Source organism: Schistocerca serialis, chromosome 6, assembly GCF_023864345.2.
Source record: "Schistocerca serialis cubense isolate TAMUIC-IGC-003099 chromosome 6, iqSchSeri2.2, whole genome shotgun sequence".
Classification (NCBI taxonomy): Eukaryota; Metazoa; Arthropoda; class Insecta; order Orthoptera; family Acrididae; genus Schistocerca; species Schistocerca serialis.
The window spans coordinates 602,491,817-602,519,680 of record NC_064643.1 but is presented as its reverse complement, the minus strand read 5'-3'; the positions used below and the strand labels follow the sequence as shown (position 1 = coordinate 602,519,680).

At 38.1% G+C, this 27,864-nt stretch overlaps 1 protein-coding gene across 1 annotated transcript in view; it reads left to right on the top strand.

Moving 5' to 3' along the window:
* Positions 1-27,864, top strand: part of LOC126485078 (cartilage oligomeric matrix protein) — a 397,283-nt gene that overhangs the window by 326,785 nt on the left and 42,634 nt on the right. Inside the window, exons 11-18 of the mRNA XM_050108681.1 lie at positions 2,622-2,843; positions 3,490-3,636; positions 11,865-11,969; positions 12,051-12,158; positions 13,016-13,184; positions 13,569-13,746; positions 23,391-23,566; positions 23,685-23,790. Of these exons, the coding sequence (XP_049964638.1) occupies positions 2,622-2,843; positions 3,490-3,636; positions 11,865-11,969; positions 12,051-12,158; positions 13,016-13,184; positions 13,569-13,746; positions 23,391-23,566; positions 23,685-23,790 (1,211 nt within the window). The remainder of the gene's footprint in view (positions 1-2,621; positions 2,844-3,489; positions 3,637-11,864; positions 11,970-12,050; positions 12,159-13,015; positions 13,185-13,568; positions 13,747-23,390; positions 23,567-23,684; positions 23,791-27,864) is intronic.

Here is a 27,864-nt window from a genome sequence, read left to right as displayed (position 1 = left end):
ACTTAACTTCTATCTCAGAACTCCCGGATGATAGCATGGCTTAGATACAAGTTCTGCGATCGAACCCAGGAACATGGAACCTCTTGTGTGGGCAAAACTCATCTGCATCATAGTCATATTGCATCTGGCTGGCCACAAAACACCAAACAGGAAAGGAAATGCATAGAGAAAGGTGGTCACAAGATGCTCAACCACCAGTCTGGGCTAGGGCTCAGAAGTTTTGCCAACCTGACCCACTGACTTACAAATGACCACAAATTCAAACCAAAAGCTGGGAAGAAATATGTGCTTTCACGTGAATACACATGAACCATGTTATAATTAATATGAAGTTATGCTTCCACACAAAGGCAGATAGAATAAAACATTAAATTTAACCCCATGTGAGATCATCTGACCTAGTGTAGTACAATATACAAATATAAATTCAAAACCAAACTTTAAAAACACTTAAATGACCTGATTTGATTATTGTCCTGGCTTACTGCAGAGCTGTACAAATGCCAAGATTTATGAATTTGGAGTAATTGAATGCATACAACACTTAATCTATTATATTAAATGTTACATACAATAATTGTCCACAAGGGGCTTCTGAGCAGGAGAAGCACATAAATGGCAGCATATGACAAGCAGAAATTTAATAGAATGACAAATCACTTGACGTCACTGCACAGGAACAAACATACCACCCACTTTCTTTACCCATTACAGCATACAACTAATGATTTATTCAGAAGTTTGGTATCATGTTAGAGACAAGTCCACTGCAGGTATAAGTCAGAGGTAAGATCTTATGTCACTAGAAACAGAAGCAATCAACTTTACCTAAACGTGTGACTTTGGCTCCACATGTAACAATCTTACCGAAACCAACAGCAGTACTTCAGTGACATAAGGTACTAACTGCTGGATTCATGGCAAACAAGCAGCTCCCCTTTCTCTCTCTCCGCCCCCAACCACAAAGCAATCCGCTTCCTCTCCATGTTGATTTTTTCATCGCAATCGGGACATAACTTTCTGATTCGCTCCAATCACTGCCAGAGCACGCTAATACCCATCTGCCACACCCTCAGGGACAAACCATGCACTTAAGTGGAGAATCAACAACCAGAGAGCCACAGTGGCTCAAAAAGCATTATTTTAGATAATGCAAGTGATGAGAATGCTGTTTGAAGTAGATAACTGCAAATATTGTGAGATCTCTTCAAGGAGTTTTCTTTTTTTGCACTCTCTTCTCAGTAGATTCAATCCTCAACAGCATTTTTTGCTAACAATAAAATTCAGTTTAAGTTTCATTGCAATTTACACAAACACAATAATAACAGAAAAAAGTAATTTCAGCATACTTTGTGCTTCCTTACCTATGGTTCAGAACATAATTTTAAATTATGGTGCAAAAATATTCAACTAGCCCCCACTGATACAAAGGAATAAACTGAGAATCCTATGAATTTAAATAAGATAAAAAATATGCCTTAAGCCTCAGTTCTTACAACACATTTGTATTTCTTGCTAACAATAAAAATCAGTTTCAGTTGAACTGTGAATTACACAAAAGCAATAGAAAACAGAAAAATAAATTCCAAATTGTTGTTGTATGATTAGCTCTGTAGTTGTAATTTGATATCACTGTAGCCTAATTACAATACAAGTGCTGACATTTCTCTTGTACACTCTTTGAGTAATTAGTAAACATGGGTCATGAGAGGAATAGCTCACAAATGTAGATATTAAGCCAAGAATGAGAGACAAATAGCAAGTGTTTAATATGAGAGAGGAGAATCTGCTGTTTATTGAAGCACTGGATCAGTTATAAATTCTACTGTGTTAAATTTAGTTTGAATAAGTACAAATAATGTTCATCAGTTTGACAATAATGAGTTATTAAAGCTGTTTCTGACAGTTTTTCTTTTTATTAATGTGTACTGTCACTTGTTCTACATCTCTGAATGGTGTCCTTTATGACGAGATCTGCAGAACATGAAGACTGAATGAATGTACTGCCCTTCTATCTACTTGTCTGTTATTTTGTTTGCTGATTTGTTTTGCCCTCCATGTCTTATCTTGCTACCCTTTCTCTTCTACTTTGCTTTCCATTTATTCACATAATTTTTTATGTAGTTGCTTTTTCTTGTCATTAATTATAAAGATTTTTTTCCATTTTTTACATAGTACATTTATGGCCTTTTATGGTCAGTCTGCAGTTTTTTCTGTCATTTCTTTGGTTTTGTTATGTGATCTTTAAAAAGTGACTGGCAGTTTCAAAATCATAAAATCTTTCTAGATAAAATATTATCACAATCCTTAGCTTCTGTGAGCAGTAAAATCTGGAATAACAATGGAAATATTTTTATCCCAGCAATACTATGAAGAGAAAGAGAGAAAAAGTAAATAATTTCATACATTTGTTTACAGCAGTTACCAATTTTCATTATTGTAGATTAATTAGATCTGTTGAAGCACTCTGTATAAAGCTCTAATATCTTGAGTTGTTTCATTCTGTTACCTGTTGCTGACACAGTACCTAAAAACTCAGTTTATGGTATTTTGTAAAATAGTGAACTATACCACTCTACATACTGTCAGTCAGCACATTTGTAATAATTTTGTTATTACAGTGTGACCTGGCAGAACCATGTGATCCGCATGCCAGGTGCTACAACCTACCTGGAGGTTTCCGCTGTGGTCCTTGCCCGAAAGGCATGACTGGAAGTGCTGGCTGGGAAGGCTTTGGACTGGATGAAGCATACCAACGGCGACAGCGCTGTGTGGACATTGATGAATGTGCAGATGGTAACAATGGTGGTTGTGTACCCAATTCTGTCTGCACTAACACACAGGCAAGTGTGCTAAATCAAAACAATTACTATAAAGTAATAAAAAAAATTATGCATCTACAACAAGATAAAAAAAGATTTTTTTCATTCATTTCTTGGTTTGTTTATTTGTGTTGTGTTTGTGTGCGAGTGGGGGGGGGGGGGGGGGGGGGGGACGTGGGGGGCTGGGAGGGGAGGTGTGCGGAGCCCAGCAGTAGACCATTGAAATGTAATGTGAACATCAGATTACAGTATTACAGTCACTTCAGATGCATGCCATCTGATCAATGTTTTTTGAAGGAAAGACTCCCATTCTACTCAGTGGTACTCCATCAAAGAGATCTGAGTATAATCCTTAATGATAATTTTAAATAGTCAGAACAAACTGCCACAGCATCTGGCAAAACTTCCTCTTTTGTACAATCTTCACAAATCCGGTAATATATTTCCACCACTGGTAAAAAAGGAAACTTGCCTATTCATTAGCTCTGCTAGATCTCTTTTTTTATCAACCAATAAGTGTGTAATGTTCCCATTGAGACAGTCCTCTTGTGATGTAGTACTTAAATGTATTCCCTACAAAAAATGTGACTAGGCTCATTAGGCAATAGTATTTACTTATTTTTAAGAAATGTAAAAAACACAATGAAAATATTATTTTTTATTGCAGGGCTCCTTCCAGTGTGGGGAATGCAATCCAGGTTATATAGGAAACCAGACAATGGGCTGTCACCTAGCCCCTGGTGTATGTCCTGATTCCACAAGGTGTGATGCGAATGCAGACTGCGTGAAGCGCAGTAATGGCTATGAATGTGAGGTAAGATGATATGTACAACAGCTCAGGGTGAAAAAAGATCATTGTTGTTAAATCTGTATCAGCAGAAATCCACTCAATATTTCCATGGAATGTAACAATATTAAAAGGATAGTTGCTACTCACCATATAGCGGATATGCTGAGTCACACATAGGCACACCAAAAAAGAAGACCATTGGAAAGTGAGCTTTCAGCCAACAGGGCCTTTGTCAGAAATCGACAAAACACACACACACACACACACACACACACACACACACACACACGCACACGCACACACACATTCTACCTGTCTGCGACTCAACATCTCCTCTATGTGGTGAGTAGCAATATATCCTTTCCATAGTACTGTATTTTATTTATGTGCTACATTAGAGGTTGCTTAAGTTGAGGGTGAACAGCCTATCTGAGCATCAGGTCTCAATCCTTGTAGGTCTTCCTCCATTTCACTGTAGTTTTCTTGTGTTGTGACTTCTCTTTCAACAACAGTATAATTGACAAATAGCCTCATGGAGCTTCTGATATCATCCTGAAGGTCATTTGTACATATAGTGAATGATAATGGTCCTATGACACTCTGTCTGGGTACACTTGAAGTTAGTATTATGTCTGAAGATTTATCTTCATTAAGAACAACATGCTAAGTACAATTTGCTAAGAACACTTCAATTCAGTCATAAAGTTGGTCTGATATTCTGAATACTCATGCTTTGTTCATTAGGCAACAGTTTGGAACTGACTCAAATGCCCTCCAGATGTCAAGGAACAGGGCATCACCAGTAATTATTGCCTTCTAGGTCTCATCAATGAACAGAGCAAGCTGACTTGATTTTCTTTGTGAAATCTGTGTTGATTCCTACAGGTGATTTTTGGTCTCCAGAAAAACCATAATAGCTTCCAGAGCAGACTTACATCAGTCTCATGCACATGTTTGATGCACTTACATCAGTCTCATGCACATGTGGGAATGGCCTGCATATTTTTCTAATCACCAGGAATGCTTTGTTCCTCCAGTGCTCTATGGTAGAGTGCCATTTACAAGAGCAGCAAGTTCTTTTGCATACTATATGTAAACTTGTATAGGTCTCCCATCAGGTCCAGTAGCTTTACCTCTGTTGAGCAATTTTAGTTGATTTCCTGTCATGTGCTCAATACCCATCATTTTAACATTCATGCAATGATTCATATGTGAAAGTGCAATACAATCTTCCTCAATGAAACAGTTTCAAAACAAGGGATTTTGTGTTTTGGTAGTCTCTCCGTCACCCTTCATTTTGATGAGTGGCCACAGAGTATCTGAACAGATGGATTTGATCTGCTTATTGATTTAATGTAAGACCAAGTCTTTTTCTTAAAACATTTTCTACCAGATCAGTAGACACAATTTTACTTTTGAATTCATTGAACGCTCCACACAAGGCTCTCCTAATACTAATCTAGGCTTTGTTCACTTTTTATGTGTCTACAAGATATTGGCTATGTTTCAACCTGGAGTGAAGTTCTCTTAGCTTTTGGAGCAGCTTTCTGACATGGCTGGCTTCAAGTACTTACTAAGCAGAAACATGTTCCTACCTTTCATCATATTTCTATATACAAATATAGTCACTAATGCCATAATGGCATTATAATCATGGAATCCCTGGTCTGTGTTCAGTAAGTAGAAAAGTCTGGGCCTGTTTGTAATCAGGAGATCTAAGATGTTACCCTCACAAGTTCTCTGATTAACTAGTCAAGTCATTTACAACAATTTCACACAATTTTCTGTCTACTTACTCTAATCATGAATTTCCTACTGCATACAGCTCCATAACACAGTAAAATGACCAGAAAATTTTTCATGCAACATTCTCAAAGTTTTCCCCAAAATGTTCTGCCACTGCTGCTCCTGAGGCAGACAGTCTATAAAAGCCTGTGATTACCATATTTGATCCATCTTTTAACACTTATGTTCACCAAAGTATTTGTGTTGGGTTTATCACATTTTTTGCAGCTATAAACCCACTTCCACCATTGACTTCCAGCTTAGCTTTGTAACATACATGCCAGTCTCATTGTTATTGAGGTCTGGTTCCATCCATCTTTCTGTCCCTAAAACTATGTGCTCATTGTTACTACTTTATAAGTGAGGCTAGTTCTGAGACCTCTCCATGGACATTCCTGCAGTTAATGCTATACTAACATTCTCTTTCTCCAAACTGTTACAATGAATATTTCTCTCTGTAATTAATGATCTGATATCCTTTCCTCTGCAAAATCAAAATGTAACTTATCAGGGCTGCAGATTGAATCTCTCTATCTTAAGAAACCAACATATGAATGCTACTTGTACTCTGTTACTCCTGTAACCAAGTGCAGCTTGTAGTGCATGCCTGATTATTACAAGAGGTACTACAGTTCTCCACTTGATATCAGTGGTCAACAATTCCACACCCACAATCACCAGATAATTGTCTAAGCCTGAATTTAAGCATGCCACTTGAAATGTAGAAAGATGGTGGTGCCTCCATTTGCTACATCCCTACTCATTAAATACAGTTTTCTTTTTCCATTCACATGTATAATACACGTGCCACAGTTATGCGAAAAGATAAAATTTCTTATTGAGGCCAATCTTCACGAAATTTCAATGTTCATTAAGTACTTTCATGATTTCTAAATGCAAAAGAATTTCTATTCAATACCTTAAATAAATTGTTTTTAGACAGTCATTTTTGATCCCTACAGAACACATGGATTTCCAATTAGCAAATAGCTATTTGTTTGTAAAATAATGTACCTCTGTAAAAAGTGCTTTAATTACTCTTTTTTGTAAATATTTCATTTTTTCAGAAAACCTTCTATTTCAAAAATTATTTTTAATCAAAATTTCTACCTTGCAGAAGACTGTTTTGCTATTTTGATCTCTAAGCTTCTTTAAATCCAACAACTGAGGTTAAAATTTTGTTGTTCTGAATTTTATGATCCAGAAATTGCATTTTTATTATAACTGGATAAATAAAAAATCTATTCATCAAGCAGTGGCAGGAATAAGCACGTATAAAAGCTATGGAAAGATGTATGCTTTCAAAGCCAGTGGCTCCTTCTTCTGTTCGATGGACTGAAGGGAAAGGAAGGAGGATCAAGGAAAAGGACTGATGTTGTTTAGGGTATGGGAAGATCATGGAAAACTCAACCAGAATACTGGGTCAGGGAAGACTTATCACACAAGATGCAAGGGGAAGATGGATTGCTGAAGACTGCCACCAGATGAAATTTTCTAAATCTGCTCCAGTCCTGGGTGCTGCTTTGTGGTTGGATGGTGGGAATATGGGAGGTGGCAGGTGACTGGAGAGACACAGTACAAGATATCTGTTTCTGTACAAGGTTTGAAGGGTAATTTTTGGTTTTTCAAGGTCTCAGTGAGACACTTGGCATATTTGGAGATGGTCTGCTCATCACTACAGATGCGACAGCCATGGGTGGCTAGGCTGTATGGAAGGGACTTCATGGTACAGAATGCATGGCAGCTGTTAAAGTAGAGGTATTGCTGGCGGTTGGTAGATTTGATGCAGGTGTAGGTACTGATGTAGCTATTCTTGAGGTGGAAGTCAACATCAAGGAAGGTGGCTTGTTGGGGTGAGGAGGACCAGGCGAATTGAATGGAGGAGAAGGTTTTTTGGTTCTGGAGGAATGTGGATCAGGTGTCCTTACCCTTAGTCCAGATCACAAAGATGCCATCAACAAATCTGAACCAGGTGAGAGGTTTGAGATTCTGGGTGGTTTGGAAGGATTCCTCTAGATGGCCCAAGGACAGGTTGGCATATAATGGTGCCAATTAATCCTAACTGTTGATAAAGGCTCCATCACTGTGGTTTTAAACCAGATCTCCAGTCTCTCCTCAAATCCTTAGAACCACCCCAGAACCTCTCCCCTGAGTCTATGTCTCTCCTTACCATACCACTCCCTGCACTCCTACCTTCTACATGCTTCCTAAAGTCCATAAACCCAAAGATCCATGATGCCCTATTGTGGCAGTTACTGTGCCTCACTGAGAGAATCTCTGCCTTCATGAACTAACACCTCCAGTCTGTTACCTGTAACCTACGTTCCTACATAAGATGCCAACCATTACCTCCATCATCTCTCCACAGTTCCTGTTCCTTTATCACATAGAACTCTGTTTGTCGTTATTGGTGCCACCTCCCTCTATAATAACATCCCTAATGCTGATGACCTTGCCAGTATTGAACACTAGTGTTCACAGGGTGTGAATGACTCCAAACCTACAACCTCCTTCCTGGTGACCATGACCAATAATATCTTCACCCACAATTACTTCTCCTTTGAAGGCATCTCCAACAAACAAATCTGTGGTATGGCAATGGACATCCATATGGCACCATTATATGCCAACCTTTTCTTAGGCTATCTAGAGGAATCCTTCCTAACCACCCAGAATCCGAAACCTCTCACCTGGTTCACATTAGTTGATGGCATCTTTGTGATCTGGACTGAGGGTGAGGATACCCCATCTACATTCCTCCAGAACCAAAAAGCCTTCCCTCTGTTCACTTCCGCTGGTCGTCCTCAGCTCAACAAGCCACTTTCCCAGATTGTGAACTCCATCTCAAGAATTTTTCTACGTCTGCTCCAGTCCAGTCTCCTGTGCCTTGTCTCTGTAGTCACCTACCACCTCCCATATTCTCACTGTCCAGCTACAAAGGATCTGAGGAACTGGAGATCCTGTAGAATTTCTGGAATGGGATCACTGTGACACTGTTTGTAGGTGGATGAATCCAACATTTCAAGAATAGCTACATCAGTATCTATGCCCGTATCAAACCTACCAACCACTAGTAATATCTCTACTTCAACAGCCACCACACATTCTATACCAAGAAGTCCCTTCCATACAGCCTAGCCATCCATGGCTATTGCATCTTTAGTGACAAGCAGTCCATCTGTATATCTCCAAATATGTCATGGGTCTCACTGAAACGGACCAAAACCACTCTCCAAACTGGTTGGAGATCCTGATCTAATAAGCAATTCTGGAATGGACAGATACTTTTGTGGGAGAATGTGACAGCTGGTGGCATTCCTCTGCCAGATAATCCCTGTGGCTTATCTTCTGCCCCACTTCCAAAATTCAGTCATACTGGGCTTGTTAAAGACCTTCTCTCCTTCTCCCGGTCCCTACAGTGGAAACTTTTCTATCATGAACCCTACTAATCAGACTCAACCCAAAGCCAATGTTGAGCCATGCCTGACTTCATTCATTCCTCCATTTAATCGCAATCCACACTCACTGTTCACACATCAAACCCTGTTAACATTCCAGAATCTCTTAACCTGAAACCTTGTCTCCCCATCATTCCCCAAATCATTCAACATAGGAACTAACCTTACATATGAAGAAATAAGCATAATCCACCACCAAAAGGTGATCATGAGCTTATAATCCTGCCTGATGACAAAAACTGCACCACTGTGGTTTTAAACTGCAGAGATTGCCTTGCAGAGGGACACCACTAGCTGTTGATTCACACACCTACAAAGATTGCCACTGTGGTACCATTCCAGAAATTCATCAGGATCTTCAGACTCTCTTCAAATCCTTACGCCCATCCCAGAACCTTTGCCCTGAGTCTATGTTTCTCCTCACTGTACCATTCCTCACACTCCTACCTTCCACTTGCTTCCTAAAGTCCATAAACCCAGCCACCCAGGACCCCCATTGTGACTGGTTATTGTGCGCCCACTGAGAGCATCTCCGTTCTCATGGACCTGCACTTTATGTCTATTACCTGTAACCTACCCTCCTATACAAGACACCAACCATTTCCTCCACCAACTCTCCACAATTCTTGTTCCTTTATCACACAGCGCCCTGCTCATTACCATTGATGCCACCTTCCTTTATATTAACATCCCTAATGCCCATGGCCTTGCTGCTATTGAACACTACCTTTCCCAGTGCGCAACTGACTCCAAACTTACAACCTCCTTGCTCGTCACCATAACCAGTATCCTCAGCCACCAATATCCTCATCCACAATTACTTCTGCTTTGAAGGCAACTCCTACAAACAAATCAGTAGTACAACAATGGGCACCCACATGACATCATTCTATTCCAATTTACCCATGAGCCATCTAGAGGAATCCTTCCTAACCACTAAGTATCCCAAACCCCTCACTTGGTTCAGATTCACTGATGACATTTGTGTGATATGGACTGAAGGTCAGGACACCTTATTAACATTCCTTCAGAACCTCAACACCTTCTCCTCCTCCCCCCCCCCCCTCTTTTCACCTATTCCTCCTCAACAGAATTCCTCAATGCAACAAACTACCTTCCTTGATGTTGACCACCACTTCAAGAATGGTTACACTGGTACCTCCACCCATATCAAACCTACCAACAACCAGCAATGCCACCACTTTGGTAGCTGCCACCCATTCCATACTAAGAAGTCCCTTCATGTGGCCTAGTCACCCATGGCCATTGTTACTTAGTGATGAGCAGCCCTCTCCAAATATACCAAGGGTCTCACTGAGGCCTTCACAGACCAAAATTACCCTCCCAACATTGTAGAGGAACAGGTATCCCATACCTTGTCTGTTTAATCACTGCCTATGAGGCAGGCTAATTTGTGCAGACATGAGCCATGATTTGCAGCTGAGTTCACCCACTATGTTGAAGAGCCACTGGTGGAGACTCCAGTTCTTTGGATGAGATGCCCAGCAAGCAAACAGGTTGGACACTGGTTTTCCTTCTCAAAGTTCCTGCTTTTTCCCTAAAGGTCTCCATCACCCACCTAATACTGGAGCTCCCAGTGAACTGCAAATCCACTCTCTGCACTTCTCCTTATCTTACAGGAAGATCAGCCCCAGACCCCAACAGGTGAAATGTTCCATACTGGCTCAAATATATACTTTTGCAGTGGACAAGACCTCAAACATGTTTTTAAGATGTAAGATGGGAGCCCTCCCACCAGTACCCATTTTGCTTTCCACCCAGAGATTCACATGCTGACCACTACAGTGAATATGGAATGGCCAAGTAGTGCATATCAGAAAGTTTTGTGAATTCACAGATCCAGGTGAAGCTATAGGCACCAGATGTCCGACAGCTTTTGCCTCAGGGCCTCAATGTCACTGCAGCCATGGGCAGCAGCCTGAAAGCAGTTAACCGTAGTGAACACAGCATCCAACTGTTCCTGGACAGTGGTCGGTTTCCCCTGCATCCACTCACAAAGTCTCTACTAATCCTTAACCAGAGTTCATCTATACAAGAAGAAATCTAACACTAAATCAAACATTTGCTAGAATCAATCTACACACTGCTGCAATGCTACTCCTGCGTATCACTGTTCTAAAAAGTCAGATTGATCAATACAAATGCTCTAAACAGACATAGACACTTAGAAAAAGTTAATACACACTATCCAACACAAATAAATATATTGATACTATTCATTTTTTCACAGAAGTATACCTGAACATTATTTACAAACAGGTACTGCTACTGCTGCTGGCAAATGAACTCAAAATGACTGCTGGAACTATATATCTGCATTAGAAACTCTATTCCACTTCTCCATTGACATGTACTCTTACAGTTGCAGTATGGTTTGCTACTTTATTCATTTTCGGTAAGAGACGTGTTCAAAACTCCACATGATCATCCTGATTTAGGTTTTTTTTTATTTGAATGTTGAGACAGTTGCTTCAATACCTTCCTCCATCCTCCAGTAAGTGCAATTGCTCTATTTTGACCTTTACATCATTATAATATCAATGCATGTTTGCTTTCTTTCTTTCTTCCTTCCTTCCTTCCTTCCTTCCTTCTGACCATCCTTCCTTCCTCTCCTACTTCCACCTTACCAGATACATAAAATAGATCTCATAATTTCAGTTTCAAAAATTACTGAACTTTTCATACTTTCTCACAAGTTATGTAATATTTAAAGACATAAACTAAATATGAGTATCTAAGATAATATGTATGGAGAACAGTAAAATTTTCTTTTATAATGAAACAATTTTGGTAAAACAAAGTCAACAGTTTTTTTAATCATTATAGTAATTTCAACAGTTGATGCCTAATATCTTTGCCTTACAATGTTTTGATCCAAGTTTCCATTTTTGTCTTCATTTTTTTAAATAGCACCATTATTTTAAGAGATTCTGACAATGTTCTTGACAAACTATTGTTAATGAAATGCAATATTCCATTTTTTTTCAGTGTAAGATAGGATGGGCTGGAGATGGGTATGTGTGTGGCCCTGATGCTGATCTTGATAGATGGCCAGATTATGACCTTGGTTGCCCAGATTCCAGGTGCCGAAAGGTATAGCATTTTAGTTTCTATGTACACCTAGTGAGATATAATGCCATGGTTATTACATATAGTGATTTACCTTGTTAACAGGACAATTGTGTTGGCATTCCTAACTCTGGTCAAGAAGATGCAGATCGTGATGGTGAAGGAGACATATGTGATAGAGATGCTGACAATGACGGCATTCCAAACAGCCCTGTATGTAATTTGTCATTATTAATACACCAAACACATCTTAATGCTCGAATAACACGTTAAAATGTATTATAGCTTGTAAGGCACAGCTATGAGTACTGATGGTGACATTAATGAAAATTTGCAATACGTAAGTTAGAAACATTTTCATAAAACAGAAATAGCTGCAACTCTGGAAAAATTCAGTGATGACATGGGATAATGTAACAATGAAAATAATCAATTCTTGACAATATGATGTAATTGGATAGATAAAAAATTCTACTCAACAAGCAGTGGCAGGAGACACACACACACACACACACACACACACACACACACACACACACAGAAAGGTGGCTCTATGAGCTTACATAAGTTAAACCTTTTTGTGTATGTTCTCCTGCCACCATGTGGTGAATAGATTTTTTTAATCTATTCAGTTACATTATGTTATCAATTATGACATGGGCAGATATAGTTAGGTGCCAAAAATGAACATTTGTTATTCACACATTTAACAGAAATTTTTTAAAACATTAAGATCACACAAATTCATTCCTGTGGTAGATTAAGTTTTGATGTCTGTAGAGCAAACAGATAAATCATTTTCAAATATAACTGTGTTGTCGTCTGTAAGATGTATTCATTAATGTTGATTTTAATTGCTGATAAAAGTGAAGAAGAAACTGTATCCAATCACTGTGACAGAAATAGTTTCTTCTTCTTCTTCATTATAATTTCAATTGAAAATCAACACTCATGAATATGATGCACAATCAGAAACAGAGCAGTGACTGTTCCTTTCAACTTTACTTGTGCCTATAACTTTATTCTATAGTAAGTATTGTAGAAAAACTCATTCATTTGCTTAAATTTAGGACAACTGTCCACTGGTCTCAAATCCCAACCAGGAAGATTCTGAAGAAAATGGTGGTGACAAGCAGGGCGATGCTTGTGATAACTGTCCCACAATTCCAAACTATGACCAAGAAGATGTGGACAAAGATGGCATTGGTGATGCTTGTGATGCTGATATGGATAATGATGGTATTCATTTGGTCATATACTACAATAACATTATAAACAAAATGTAGAAAAACTGGCTGATGTATTAGCATTTGATTATCGAAACTACAGTTCTCTGAATTATTATATGTCACCTGAACAAATGAGAATACCTTGCACAAAGGAGCTATGATAAAGTAGTGAAGTTATATGTTTATTCACATTAAATGATTAATTTTGTGAAAGGGCTCTTGGTGTGTGCTCTGTCTTCTCTCAGAAAAATATGAAATTTGAGATATCCAAATTAAAATTTTCAAATTATATTCAAGAATCTGAAGCAAGTGATAAACATTTTCATGCCTGCACTGGTTGCTGTAGATGATATATCATATACAACTCTGTTAAAGGCAAAATATTAATCTGCAGGTATACCAAACCAGTATGATAACTGTCCCAGGAAAGCAAACTCAGACCAAAGGGATTCAGATAGTGATGGCATTGGTGACGTGTGTGACAACTGCCCTAAAATCCCAAATGAAGATCAGATGGATGCTGACAAAGATCTTGTTGGTGATGTGTGTGACAGTGATATAGATAGAGACAGGTAATAACTTACATGTATTCCTTCATAGAATTATGTGTCATTATGGATATTTTTTTTAAAAAAATCCAGTGAAATCCTGAAAGTTATTGATGTAATTGGTGAAAACAACTCCATAGATGTAATACCTAGATTGTCTACATACTGCTGGTACCCTTCACCCCCCCTCCCCTACTGACAATAATTTTTCCTTTTTTTGTTCTTATCCATCACTTAGTAACCCATATTATTGCTATTATTGATAACTTGTGGTCTGTTATAATAATCATCACTATTTTCCATTCAGGGCGTGTCATTATTGTAGCAATGTGTACTCCATTATTAATGTTGGGATGGAAGAAGGTAATAATCAGCATGCAAGTAAAAACATTTTTATGAAAAAAAGCATGTAAAACCTGTGAATGTGAGGATCATTTGTTATACAGGGCTATTACAAATGATTCATTTATTTTCAAAGTTCTCTGGTTTCCAAAGTATTATGTGTACAAATAAGACTGATACATGAACAGAACTATAAACTCGCCAAGTTTGCTTTGTGTCCACTAGTTAGCATTAACGAGTACAGTGCATTGATAAACTGGTAACAAAGCAAGAAAAGAGATTTTTGGGTTGAAATATGCAAGATGTTTATCTTTGTAATGGTGCAGTGTGCATTCAGAAGGAATTAGGGAAAAAACTGTCATTTAAGGAGAGCATGATACACTGGTTTTGACAATTGATGGATACTGGTTGTCTCTGTAAATAGTAAAGTACCAGTTGACAAAGCGTGCCAGATGCAACTGTGAAGAGTGTGAGGGAAAGCTTCAGACACAATAAAAAAAAAATCAATAGTCTGTACAAGCCACCAATTTGGAATACCACAACAAACTGTGTGGAAGATTTTGTGATGGTGGTTACATTTCAAACCGTACTATCTACAGTTTGCACAACAATTAAACCTGGAAGATTATGGTCAATGCCTTCAATTTTGCATCACAATGCAGGAAGCACTTGAGAATGAACGTTTCACCTCCAGGATGATATTCAACGATACAACAACCTTCCATTTAGCTGAAAAGGTTAATTGCCACAATGTGAGAGTTAGGGCAGTGAAAATCCTCATAAAATTGTGGCACATGAATGAGACTTGCCAAAGGGTAATGTTTTCTGTGCAGTCACAGATGAAGCTGTACAGGCCATTTTTCTTCTGTGAGAAGAATTTCATCTTTCTACAGAATGGGGCACCATCTCATTGCAGCACTGACATTTGCCGTTACCTAAATAATGAACTTTTGTATCGTTGGTTTGGGTGTAGTGGTGAAGTGATGTGGCTCTGTTCCCTTGGGCATGGGGTTGCCTGGCCTAGTGCCTTGTGACTTTTTCCTTTGGAGGTACATTAAGAACCTTGTTTATGTATCCCCACTCCCAAGAACTCTAGAACAGCCCAAGAAAACATCAGTGCTGCTGTGATTAAAACTGACAGGACATTGCTACATAAGGTGAGGGTTGAACTTGACTGCCACTTGGATGTTGTGTGACCAGAAGGCCACTCATAGAACATTTAGACATGTAATACTCTGCAAAATATAGAGCTTTGAAAATAGATGAATTATTTATAGTACCCATGTATAAACAGCAAGTGAATAGTAAAAAGATAAGTTGATACAGAATACTTAGTGAAATGTCAATAGCATAGATGAGTATTGTTGATGACTTCACAGCACAAGGAACTCACTTATTTAATTTTTCAAGACCTCCATGGCATCTTTTGGTTATATGCATGATTTAGTGTCACAATTTTTCTTCCTTTCTGTAAATTCAGCTGAGTTTGCCTCTTGCCTGCTAATTAAGTTGTATATGCAGCACCATGGCTAGCCTCATAATTTGGAGAATCCATGAAATTGCCAATATTCAGATATGACATTGAAATTTTTATGTTCTGGACATTAGTTGTTCTTTGAACACTTCAAGTAGAATGCCTTATCCTCTAAGTATTCTTAACTGTCTATAAATGTTCCAAAATTGCAGAGTTTTAATGGTTATCTCCATTTTGAATACCATGTCACCAACACAAGACATAAATACATCTTAATCATGAAAAGAAAAGAAATATTTTCCCTATAATATTATGGGATAACACAGCAAAAATTGATAAAGTACGCATTCTAGAATAGCAGCCAGGACAATGTTGCAGACAATTCTTCTGGGACCTTAGCATGTTTACAATGAGGGATTGATATGTTTGCATAATTCGAGATTAACATTAAAGAAAATTTTGTGTGAACTATGGTGCACACAACAACAAGACATGGTATGAAGGAAATTGCCGCTTAAAATTTTTATCGTTGTCTAGATTTCAAAGTAGAATATTGTATGTATTTTGCTGCTAAAATCTTTCACTCTGCTATATTGTACTATACTATGCTGCTATAATGATTACGTTTTCCCTTTCATTATTTGTTTTCCAACCACAATTTTTTTGGTATTGTATTAAGATAATAGTACCCTGATGATCCAAAATATTATGGCTGTTTAGTATTCAGCTGATCTCCCTTTGGAATGCAATACAGCAGTAATGCTGTGTGTTTGGTTTTGACATTTTTGTTGCCTATCCTGCTTTGCAGAGTGGGCAAGACTCTGACCTCCATGTTCTGCAGTGAGACTTGGATGTCCATCTTGTTACCTACTTGTGGTTTAAATATCCTTCAACCACTTTACATAGACACTAACAGCTTTAGTGCATGAGCAGCTGACCAGCTTTACCATTTTCAAGATGCTGGTTCCTAGGTGGCAAGCCATAACAATATGCCCTTTATCATAGTTGCTTACATCAGTGGGTCTCCCTGTTTATAGTTTGTATTGCTGTTTGAATGATTCCTCACATACCTCTGCTCCACTTACATACTTTCTGCACTGTGTTATATGCTTGCAATACCAATAACCAGTGTTCAGTTTTGCAGTACGCGGTGGTCATAATGTTGTGGTTCATCAGTGCATGTTATGGTGAAGTGTAGGGCAATTGAGTAGATACTTGTCATAACTACAAGCAGTAGTTTCCCAGCAGGGTATTTCCAGAACACAGTACCTTTGCTGTGCTTTATCAAAGCCTTCAAAAAACAGAGAGTATTGGCTTAAAGCATGTTGGTGTTGGGAGGAATGCTATGAGAACATTCAGTATTGTAGTAATACACCCTACACATTTACCATCTTCAGAAAGTACAGGCACAAGAATCTCTTGATTTCACAGTATGTTATAAATCTTTACAGTAATTTCTTCTTCTTCAAAGTACACAATGAGGATCTATATATGATTGCTGTTAGATCTCATCAACAGAAGCTTCTTTTACTGATTTTAGGTGGAAATGTAGATAATCCTCATATCACACTAATGGCACCACTGGATGCAGTACTTTTTGCTGTAGACAACAGCCTCTGGCTTCAGTGTCATAAAGCTCCAGTATGTTTCAATGTTGATGCAAGAATGATATTAATAGTCAAGGTCATATGGGTCAAGCAGGACCTGTTGTGTAGTCATCAATGTTGATGCAAGAATGATATTAATAGTTAAGGTTGGAGAGCATCATATGGTTCAAGCAGGACCTTTTGTGCAGTCAACTTGTCTGTGTGATTCATCACCCCTTTCTTTTGGTTTTATTCAACTCATGCCAAAAGTGTAGGGTGCAGTATTACAATTTCCAACTGAGCTGAGGTGATTGCCTTACACCATGAAATAGAATCTTGCCATGCATAATAGAGTTGGGTAGTCATTTCTGTAAAGGCATCAACCCTGTAAGAAGATTCAACGTAGACAGTTCAAAAAAATCCTTTTAAATTTATTTAAATATCAATGTAATAAAACATACTTTTTGTACAGTTGAACTGTGTCTAAATAGTAATTCATCATACACAAAAGAAAGTCAGAGTTCCCCTACTTTTTGATCGAAAAGATCTGGTCACACACAAATGTAGATATCAACCCTGTGGCAAAATTGTTAAGTTTGGTAATGTGTTCTTATTTAGTGATTTGAAAATATCAGTGAGATTTGCAGAATCCATTCTTTAACACACTATTGCACCCTAAACTGATCAGATCACGCAGCAGATGGCCTGTGTTGTTCAGAAGTATGCATGTCTGAAGGAACATTGCATTGTACTGCTGAACAATACAGGCACTGCAATATTGTATTTATCCACAGACACTAAGAAAGCGACTTTCAATTAAAATGTCTCCCCTGTACAGGAGTATACTTAATGGATGTACAAGTGTAGGTTGTAGATACGTGGTTGGTGATATATACAGTGGCGGCTGTTGTGTAATAGTACAAGAACACCCTAACTTTTGACACCTTGCAGATTTTTTGGATTTTTCTATGAATGCTGTTAAACATTATGTAAATGCAGTAATCTGAAATACACAGCACTAAATCTACCACCCTGTGTACACTACTCCTCTAGACTTAGTGAACTTGGCATCAGGGTCGCGAGCACACCTTCACTTGTGCACATTTCAAAAAGCTTCGGCAAATGTACAACTGGCATGATGTAATTGCCTTTTGACGAAACACAAATGGATTTTATAAACAATGTGCATGGTTCATGGAATGCACTGCTAGCCCTTACCACTCAACTACAAGTTTATGTCAATGCCGCCAGGTGGTAGCACACTGCAATAGACTTTCAACCACGGTCACTTGGCATAAATCCCACTAGGTGGTAGCACAGTCCACAGATATGCCAATTCACTCACTATGCAGTAAAATTAGATCAGACATCAGTATATCTTATAGTTATACTGACAGAAAAATCTATTTTGTGGGATTCTCAATGAGATATAGTATATTAATTTTTTGATTTTATCATACTGTAATCCATTTGAGGCACTGAGAACCATAAAGCACATCATTGTTGAGTGTTAGGCTGTAGCATTTGTTCATTCTTCTGCCATCTGTTGAGCTTATGGTAGGTCAGGTTTATCTGTACTGTAGACCCAAATTGTACACATATTTGAACATTCCCCGAAAAGCTGTCTCATGCATTTCTCTGATATTCACTTAAATGTGGGGGTCAAAGACAGTGTGCTTTGGTCCTTAACGGCTCTCAGGACTTCATTTGTATTCTAGTCAAGTGACCTTGTTGACAGATAGTACTACTAGAATTTAATAATTTCCACAAACGGAAGGTTGTGTTTGGAGTTGGTTGTTTACTGTGCAGAAATCGGCTTTCCTGTGCAGCATCAACATGAACTCTGTTGAACCTGTATTAAGTGCTAACAGAAAAGAAAATTACCAAGAAAAGTTAGCCACAAAGGAAGTAGGGCCTCCCAGACCAGATCCGTTGAGAAAGTGACAAAATCAAATAAGTGTGACTACAAGCGAACATTTAACAAAGAATTGTATAATAATTGTAAGTTGCTGTTATGGGCTGAACATGAAGCATACCTGATTTTCAGCATGGAAGTTAATTTTTTAACTAATATGTGAATTATGGATTCTGTACATTTGTACTAAAAAAATAAAAAAGCACAAAAACTCCCACTTACTCAAAAATGTGAAATGGAGAGTAGCCGAAAGCTTAAACATTATTTTGTTCTTGCCATAAATTTTACTTAATTATGTACAAAACAAAAATTTCTACATAAACAATTCTTCCTTTTTTCTGACAAGTTGTGCATATTATTATTATTTTTATTATTATTATTATTATTACTATTATTATTGACTGAAGTTGTGTGATATCTGGATAAATATGACTGTTATAAAGCACATGCTATTAATTTCAAACTCTCATATTTATCTGAATTTAAAAATTTATGAATACCCAGAATGTATACTTATGCTGCCACGGGACATATGGAAGTTTGGATCTGGCCATGAAGTGTGCTCCGATGGCCTAATAGTAAGGCAACTGCTTGCAATAAGTGGGAAATCCAGGTTCGAATCCCAGTCCAGCACAAATTTTCTTTGTCATTATTAAATTATACAGCTGATGGTTGTCCATATAATTGCAAACACATTTCATGAATCACAGGAACTTAGTGTTTGGTGAGGAAAGTCTGAATCAGATGTATAGAATGGGCAAGTACATTATCATGATGGTGCTACCAAGTTTTCACTGCTCACGGATCCAGTAGTTTGCACTGTAAGAATCATGAAGGTGTTGAAGGACTTTCTGGTTGTGTTCTTTTGTGATGGTATGGCTGTCTAGTGCATACATCATCATTTCACTTCTTGAGGGTCTACCTGATTATGGTTTGCTGCCCTCTGATATGGGGCCACCTTTGAAGCAGTTATACCACTCCTTTAGCCACAACTTATTCGTGGCATTGTTTCTGGAAGCCTGTTGAATCTTGCAAATCGTTTCTATTTGGCCAGCATATGATGCTTTCTACTGGTGGAAAAAAATTCATGACTGTGCATAAATGCCCCTATCACATCTCTTCGGAAGAAAGTCTCCTGTGCTTCTTTGGTTTACATGAAAAAGAAGGACGTTTGATAATTTTTGAATGCACCTGGTAAATTGTCTAATCAGTTCTATATAGTACGAGAGCAAGTAATTTTGGCTCACACGGTACCATGGAACTTGATAAATAAATAAAGTAAATAAATTTATGTGTACATAGGTATTACTACTATTCCAAAATTATATTCACAAACGCTTCAAGAAAAAGGCTGAAAGATCACTTTGCTGGAAATCCATCTAGAGTTCAGTTTCTCTATACATATAAATATACTCTAGCTTATGAGAAAACTGAAGCAAGGGATCAAAATTTATCATGCAGATTACTTGTAATACAAAATCTGCTCACTTTCCTCTTGACATTAAACAATAATTTTGTGCTGAGGAATTTGTTGCAGTGATCATAAGTAGAAATATGACCCTGAACATGGCATAGCATTATCTGAGAATTTTTTTTAGTTTTCTCCTCACTCTGTAATTCCTTCAGTGCAAACCCACTTCATTCCCTGTGGATACTGGCAGAACAGTCTTGAGGCAGTCAAGTTCCATATGTGCTAAACAAGGGAAGGAAGAAAAATTAGAGTTTAAACTCCTACGGATGTCAGTGTCCTAAGAGATAGCAGATTTTAAACAGAAGACTTATCAGAAATAAGTGAATGCTAAAGAATGACATCGACCAGCCACAGAAAATTTCTACAATAATTTGGATTGATGTGAGACTGGGCAGTATCCTGTGGAGTAGTGTTGCTGGGAAATCACTAACTCTGTCAGTACAACTTAACCAGTGTAATGCAGAAGTAAAATCATACATTATTAGCCACTTCTGCTACTTGTGTGAATATCTAGGCTGAAGTCCTGAAGCTCCCCATTAGATACATGACAAGTAGCAATGCTCATTGTAATCAGGCCTCTAGTCTTACAGAAAGTGCGATGTGAGATCAAAGAGTAACAGAAATTTTTATTTTTCTTGAAGAACCTTCATTTATTCATCAATGTCAACTTTTTCACCTTCAGAGTAATCCCCCTTCAGATATAATACACTTATGCCATCACTTTTTCATATTTGGAAGCACTTTTGGAACTCACTCTTCATTGTGGTTTTCAACTTCTTCAGTGATCCTATTTTATCTCATTAGTTATGGCAAAACAATGCCCTTTCATGGTTCTCTTCAGCCTTGGGAATAGAAAGAAACAGCAGGATGCTATGTCCAGAAATATGGTGGCCAGGCAAGATGGCAGTTTTGTTTTTTGGCACAAAATCATGAAAAAGCATTGAGGTGTGAGTGGGACCATTATCTTGACGCAATTTCCATGAGTGATTTTGCCACAATCCTGGTCATTTTCTTCAGACTGCTGCTAGAAAATGGCATGTAACTCACCATTGGTAATCTTTACTGATCATTCAACTATAAGGCAGCGACTCATGATACATTATTACATCGTATTCAAATAAAACAGTGAGAGGAACCTTCACATGTGGTTGAATTTGTCAAACTTTTTGGTCTTGGCTCTTCAAGCAGTTTCCATTGGGAAGATTGGGCCTCAGTTTTGATGTCATACCCATATACTCATGTTTTTTCACCTGTTATAACCTTTTTTAGAAATTCCAGATTACTGTTGATTTCATTCAGAAATTCCTGATTGATGTCTATGCCATGTAATTTTTGGTCAAAATTCAACAATTTTCGAACAAATGTTGGTGCTACATGTTTCATGCCAAAAACATAAAAAAAATTGTTTGGCGTGAGCCAAAGGATATGTCAATATCATCAGTAACCTCTCTGATAGTGATTCAGTGACTTTCCACGACCATTTTCTTTACTTCTTCCATGTTGTCAGTAACTGATGTGCTAGGGCGTCCAGGGCAGTCAGCGTTTTCAATGTCTTCTCAGCCTTCTTTAAAACATTTATACCACTTGTAAACTCTTGTCTTACTCATATCAGATTTGTCAAAAGCCACAATCAACATTTCAAATGTGGTTCTGCTCTTTATTCCTGTTTTGAAGAAAAATTTAATGCAAATTCTTTGATCGATTTTTTTCCAAAGCCAAAATTCACTGAGCACTTGAAAATACGTCAAACCTTTTTGACTGTCTACAATAAACTAAATATTCAAAACAGCTGAAAATGCAAACATACATCAGGAACATGTGTACCAACAAGATTTAAAAATATATACAAATATAAAATTGAAAATCGGTGTATGAAGCCCCTGAAATTAAAAAATTCTCATTACTTTTTGATCACACCTTGTCTATAAATGCTTTTCTAAGACAAATACCAATGTTGTCACATAGGCCTTAAGCAGCAGCTATTTAATATAAATGAGAAAGTAGCATTTTTCCATATTAATTCTAGCATGTAAAATGTAAGTTGAGTAGTACAAATAGCTTACTACAGTTTAACAATTGATTACCAATGCAGTCCACAACTCTGCTTCACTTTGTTTCTATATTCATTAACTCATTCCACATCCCTGAAGGTTGTTCTTCATTATTGCATCTACAAAACGCAATGAATGAATAAGTGAGTCAGCAGTATAGAGTAGTTGACTAAATGATCTGTGATAGATTGCCTGTTTACAAGTTCAGTTTTGCAAATGCCGCATCATATGACACTTTATTAACACTCCCAACTGTCGGTTTATCATATAGCAGGAGTAGAATAGACAAGATATTTACATTCATGCAGTGTTTTCCTAATGCACTTGCTGCCCGTGAAGAGACATGGTACAGCTTTGGAAATCACTCCTCCAGTTTCAGAGTTCACTCTTCACTACTTGTACTTAGTACTTGCTCACAGTTACTACTTGCTATACAATGATTTGAGCACTGATGCCAAAGTAATCATCTAGAGATCTTAATGAACCATATCAATCTCATGCTTCAATTCTTGCAAAGTCTAAGAACTGCAATTTTCACAAACAGCTGTACACATGCACAATACAGAATACTTGTCTCATACCCAGTTAGTGAGATTATCACTTTGAAATTCTAAAACACTCACGAAATATTGATATTGTACATATGAATTGAGGTATTTTGTGTAAATGATGGCTTTGCTAATGAAACTTTTTAAGGTAATTTAACCAGAAAGTTTTGTTTGAAGTCTGAGAAATAAGCCCTCATGTCTTCAGGCAGGCTAAACACTGTTCAACTAAATCTAATAAAATCTTATACCCATCAGTCAAATGCCCCATTTGTTTATTTCAGAGATGGTATTCAAGACAATGTGGACAATTGCCCTAAGATACCAAACAGTGATCAACTAGACACAGATGGAGATGGCCGAGGAGACGAATGCGATCCTGACAAAGATGATGATGGAATCCCCAACAATGAAGACAACTGCCCTCTGGTTCCAAACAGAAATCAGGAAGATCTTGACAGTTAGTAACCTGATGCAGTTAATTTTCTCATAACATTATTCTTGCCATTCTACCTAAGGTGTTAGAAAGAAATATTTTCTAATATAATGATTTTTGTCTGTTTCCTTTTACTTTACAGAAAATGGCATTGGAGATATCTGTCAAGATGACTTTGATAATGACAGTGTTCCTAACTACTTAGATAACTGCCCAAATAACTCAAAAATATATTCAACTGATTTCAGGTAATTTACTGAAATTAATTAATCATCTTATGAGTGTTACATTGATCTTACCAGTCAATCATATAGAATTACATATTATGTGCTATAATATACATAGACAACTTTATGCTTACTGCTGTAGGTCCATATGATGGGATATTTTGTGGATGACATACAACACAATGCAGTACAGAGTAATATTACTTTATTGCTCAAAATGGTACAGTACACAACAAGTAAGCATGTCTGCTCAATCTGAAATCGTAGAGCATACTAACAATATACAATCAACACCTAAAACAGTCCGTTGTGGAGCAAGATCAGTTGTCAAAGGGGTTACACAGTGTGTCATCCCCACAGAGCATCCCCTTCCCACCCCCACCCCCCTTTTCCCTGTAGTGTGGAGTACTGGGGAAAGGCAATTGCCAGAGACAGGTGATAGTGCGATAAGATGACATCTGTGTGACGGTGTGGTGGTGGGCGATGTGCATGGTCACTTGACAGGACAGCATCTGAGCTATAGGTGTTGAAGGTGTGATTGCCTGGTTTCCATTGCATAGCATCAAGGCGGTAATCTTGCTATGTAAGTGGTCACTGTCCAGCCGTAGCAGGACTGTTATGGAATATCTGTTGTTGGGGGCATTCCGATAGGGTCAGCTAGTGAGGATTTGACCTCATGGTCCTCAATTGCAGTGGTGGACAGGTGTGAAGTTCTAGGAATGGTGACTGTGAGGATACTGTCAGGGATAGCTGTGATTGATGACTGCCATGTCCACCTCATTGCAATCTTTCTTCATGTTCGACCATAAAAAATTATTTCTAACAAGGCATGTTGGCTGCCATGTCCATGTCATTGCAATCTTTCTTCATGTTTGGCCATAAAAAATTATTTGTAATAAGGTGTGTTTGAACACCAGGATGTGACAAGTTGTGCAGGTGGCTGAATATGATCTACCAAAATGGTTGAGGTATGAGGGGACAAGCTCAATTCTGTAACACATCGCACAAGATCCTTCTTGTTAATTGTTCATTATAGATCATTTGTTGCAGTTGTTCTTCTAGTGCCCTGGAGAGGCATTGCAGAAGTACTGATTGTATTGAAGAATATTTGTTGTACACTGGAAGTGCAAGGATGATGCTTATCACATCTGCAGGTTCACCCAAGTGTCTGAGTACCATGATGAATATTGTAACATCACTGGTGACGTCATGGGTGGCAAGGATGCTGCTCAATAAGAGGAACCATGTGAAGGGCTGATCAGAATGAAATGGCAGTAGCTTGAGGTGAACACTTGATTCAGTTGAAGGTAACATCTGTGGGTGGTCATGCTGTTTTGCCATGGAAGAATTAGTAGTGGTAATATAGGCAAAAGTCCCATTTCCGTACATGTTGGGGCGTGGTAATGCAGGCAGACTGTGTGTCTGTGTAGGCAGCCGCATCGGCACTGGATCAAAAATCAGTTCACATGGCATGGAAAAGTCATCATTCATAGTGGGTGATCGTGAGTACAGTCGGTCACATACTAGTTGGTCAGTATGGGCTGCTTGCAAAGTTGGGGTGCAACATAATCACACCCACAATAAGTCAATCACAGTACACCATTGTTTGGTGTTGTCAGCAATTGTCGACACACTTCACTGGTGAGTGTCACAGTCATTTTTCAAGAATACACTTTGTTTGGAAGTCAGTTTACAGTATTGCATACTATGGCATTGCACTTGTTTGTGTAATTTGTGAATTGCAATGCACAATAATTACACAATGACTGGACTGTTGATGTGAAGTATCCAGTTTAGCATATACTTGCCATAATTCACAGTCATAGCAGGTCACCAATGTAGATCCATACAGTGGGTATGGTGCAGATGACGTACAACAAAATACAGTATGGAATAATATTACTTTATTGCTCAAAATGGTACACAACAAGACAGCACATCTGCTCAATCTGAAACCATAGGGAGTACTAACTATACACAGTCAACACCAAAGTTAGGCTGCTGTGCAGCAAGATCAGTTTTCAGCAGGGTTACATGACAGGGTGCACCACACTCCTGCATTTGCAATTCTTTCAGTTCCCTTAGGTTAATTTATATATTTTGAGTGTTCCATGTCCCAGTTGTCTGATATAACAATATAAAATGGAATAAACTCATATTTAAATATTATCAGTTACAGATGTGTTTGTATAAGGCAGTAAAAAAAATTAGTTCAGTAATGAAAGCAAGTATACAATTATTTGCACTGCATACATTAAATATCAAAATAAATCTGTTTGTGAAATAGAAGAAATCGTTCACATGCAAACTTTTAGTTTGCTTTCAAATTTAGTTTTGACATCTATTATACAATGTATGCCACACAGTAAGTGATCTATGATTTTGGAACAAAATAAAGATCACCTGTAGTGAAAGTAATCTGATGACATTTTAATCCTACCAAGATGACAGAAGGTTTGGAAGATGAGTTGAACAAAATGAATAGTGTCTTGAAATGAGGTTATATGATGAACATCAGTTACAGTAAAACAATGGTAACAGATGTAGTCAAATTAAATCAAATGATATTGCAGGAACTAGATTAGGAAATGAGGCACTAAAAGTAGTACATGGGGGTTTGCTGTTTGGGCAGCAAAATGACAGAAATTGGCCGCAATGGAGAGGATATAAAATTCAGACTGGCAATAAGAAGAAAAGCATTTCTGATAAAGAGAAATTCATAAACATCAAACATAAATTGAAGTGTTAGGAGAGCTTTTCTGAATGTATTTGTCTGGAACATGGCCTTGAAAGCAAGAGAAACACAGAAGACAAACAGTTTTGACAAGCAGAAAATAGAAGCTTTTGAAATACTACTGAAGAATTCTGAAGATTACAACAATAATAATGTTATTTAATGGGATAGATAAAAAATATACTCTCGAAGTGCTGGCAGAATACACACATAAAAGGCGGATGTAATTGGCAATCTTTCGGAGCCAGTGTCTCCTTCTTGAGGCAGAAGGGTTGAAGGGAAAGGAATAGGGGTGAAGGAAGAGGACTGGAGAGATCTAGGAAAAGGGGTAGATTTTGGGAAAGTCACCCAGAACCACAGGTCAGGGGAGACTTACCATACAGGATGAGAAGAAAAGACTGATTGCTGGGGACTGCATTGTATGAGATTTGAATACCTGAGAGCTTAAAGATGGAAGACAGGGTAATATGCAGACAGAGATTACAGCTTAAACATCATGCATGGGTTAGTAAAAGGGAAAAGCTAAGTGCATTGTACATAACAGAGGTGGGAAGGGGGCAGTGAAAAATAGACGGGAAAGCTAATGACAGATGTAGAAAACTAAAACTGAGTGAATCAAAGAGTAGTTACAGTGAAGAAATGCTGAGACAGAAGAAATTAATGTAAATTAAGGCCAGTTGGGTGGTGAGAAGGGAAGGGATGGTAGCTGTCAAAATGCAGGTACTGTTGGTGGTTCGTGAGTTTAATGTGGACAGAGGTGTGGATGGAGCCATCAGAGAGGAGGAGGTCAGTGTCTAGGAAGGTGGCAAGCTGCACTGAGGAGGACCAAGTGTAGTGCATGGAAGAGGAAGGTGTTAAGGTTGTGAAGGAATGAGGCTAGGGTTTCTTGGTCCTAAGTCCAAACCGTGGAGATATCACCAGCCACCCTGAACTAGATCAGGGTGTTTGGGTTTTGGCAGGCTGGGAAGGTTTCCTCTAGATGCCCCATAAACAAGCTGACATAGGAGGGTGCCATGTACGTACATACTCTGATACTCATAAATGTTACTACTCAATGGAAGAGTTGATGAAGGATCAACTGATAATTTAAGTAGGATTTCATAGGTTGTTAGCCTGATTCTATAATGATAACTGATCATTCTTAAGAAAAATTACATTAATTTGTAGGCAAAATTAATACCCAATTAAAGTAGCCGTGCTAATTTTTTGTATGATGATCATCACTTTTACTATGGGAAAAATCATCTGGCTCTTGTACGGGCAGTTGGTTGGGGCACTGATGCAAACTTAGGTGTAGTCAAAAGTGTGGTCAGTGGTGAGCAACTGGACATTGACACTGTAGTTGTGAGTGTCTATGTGGG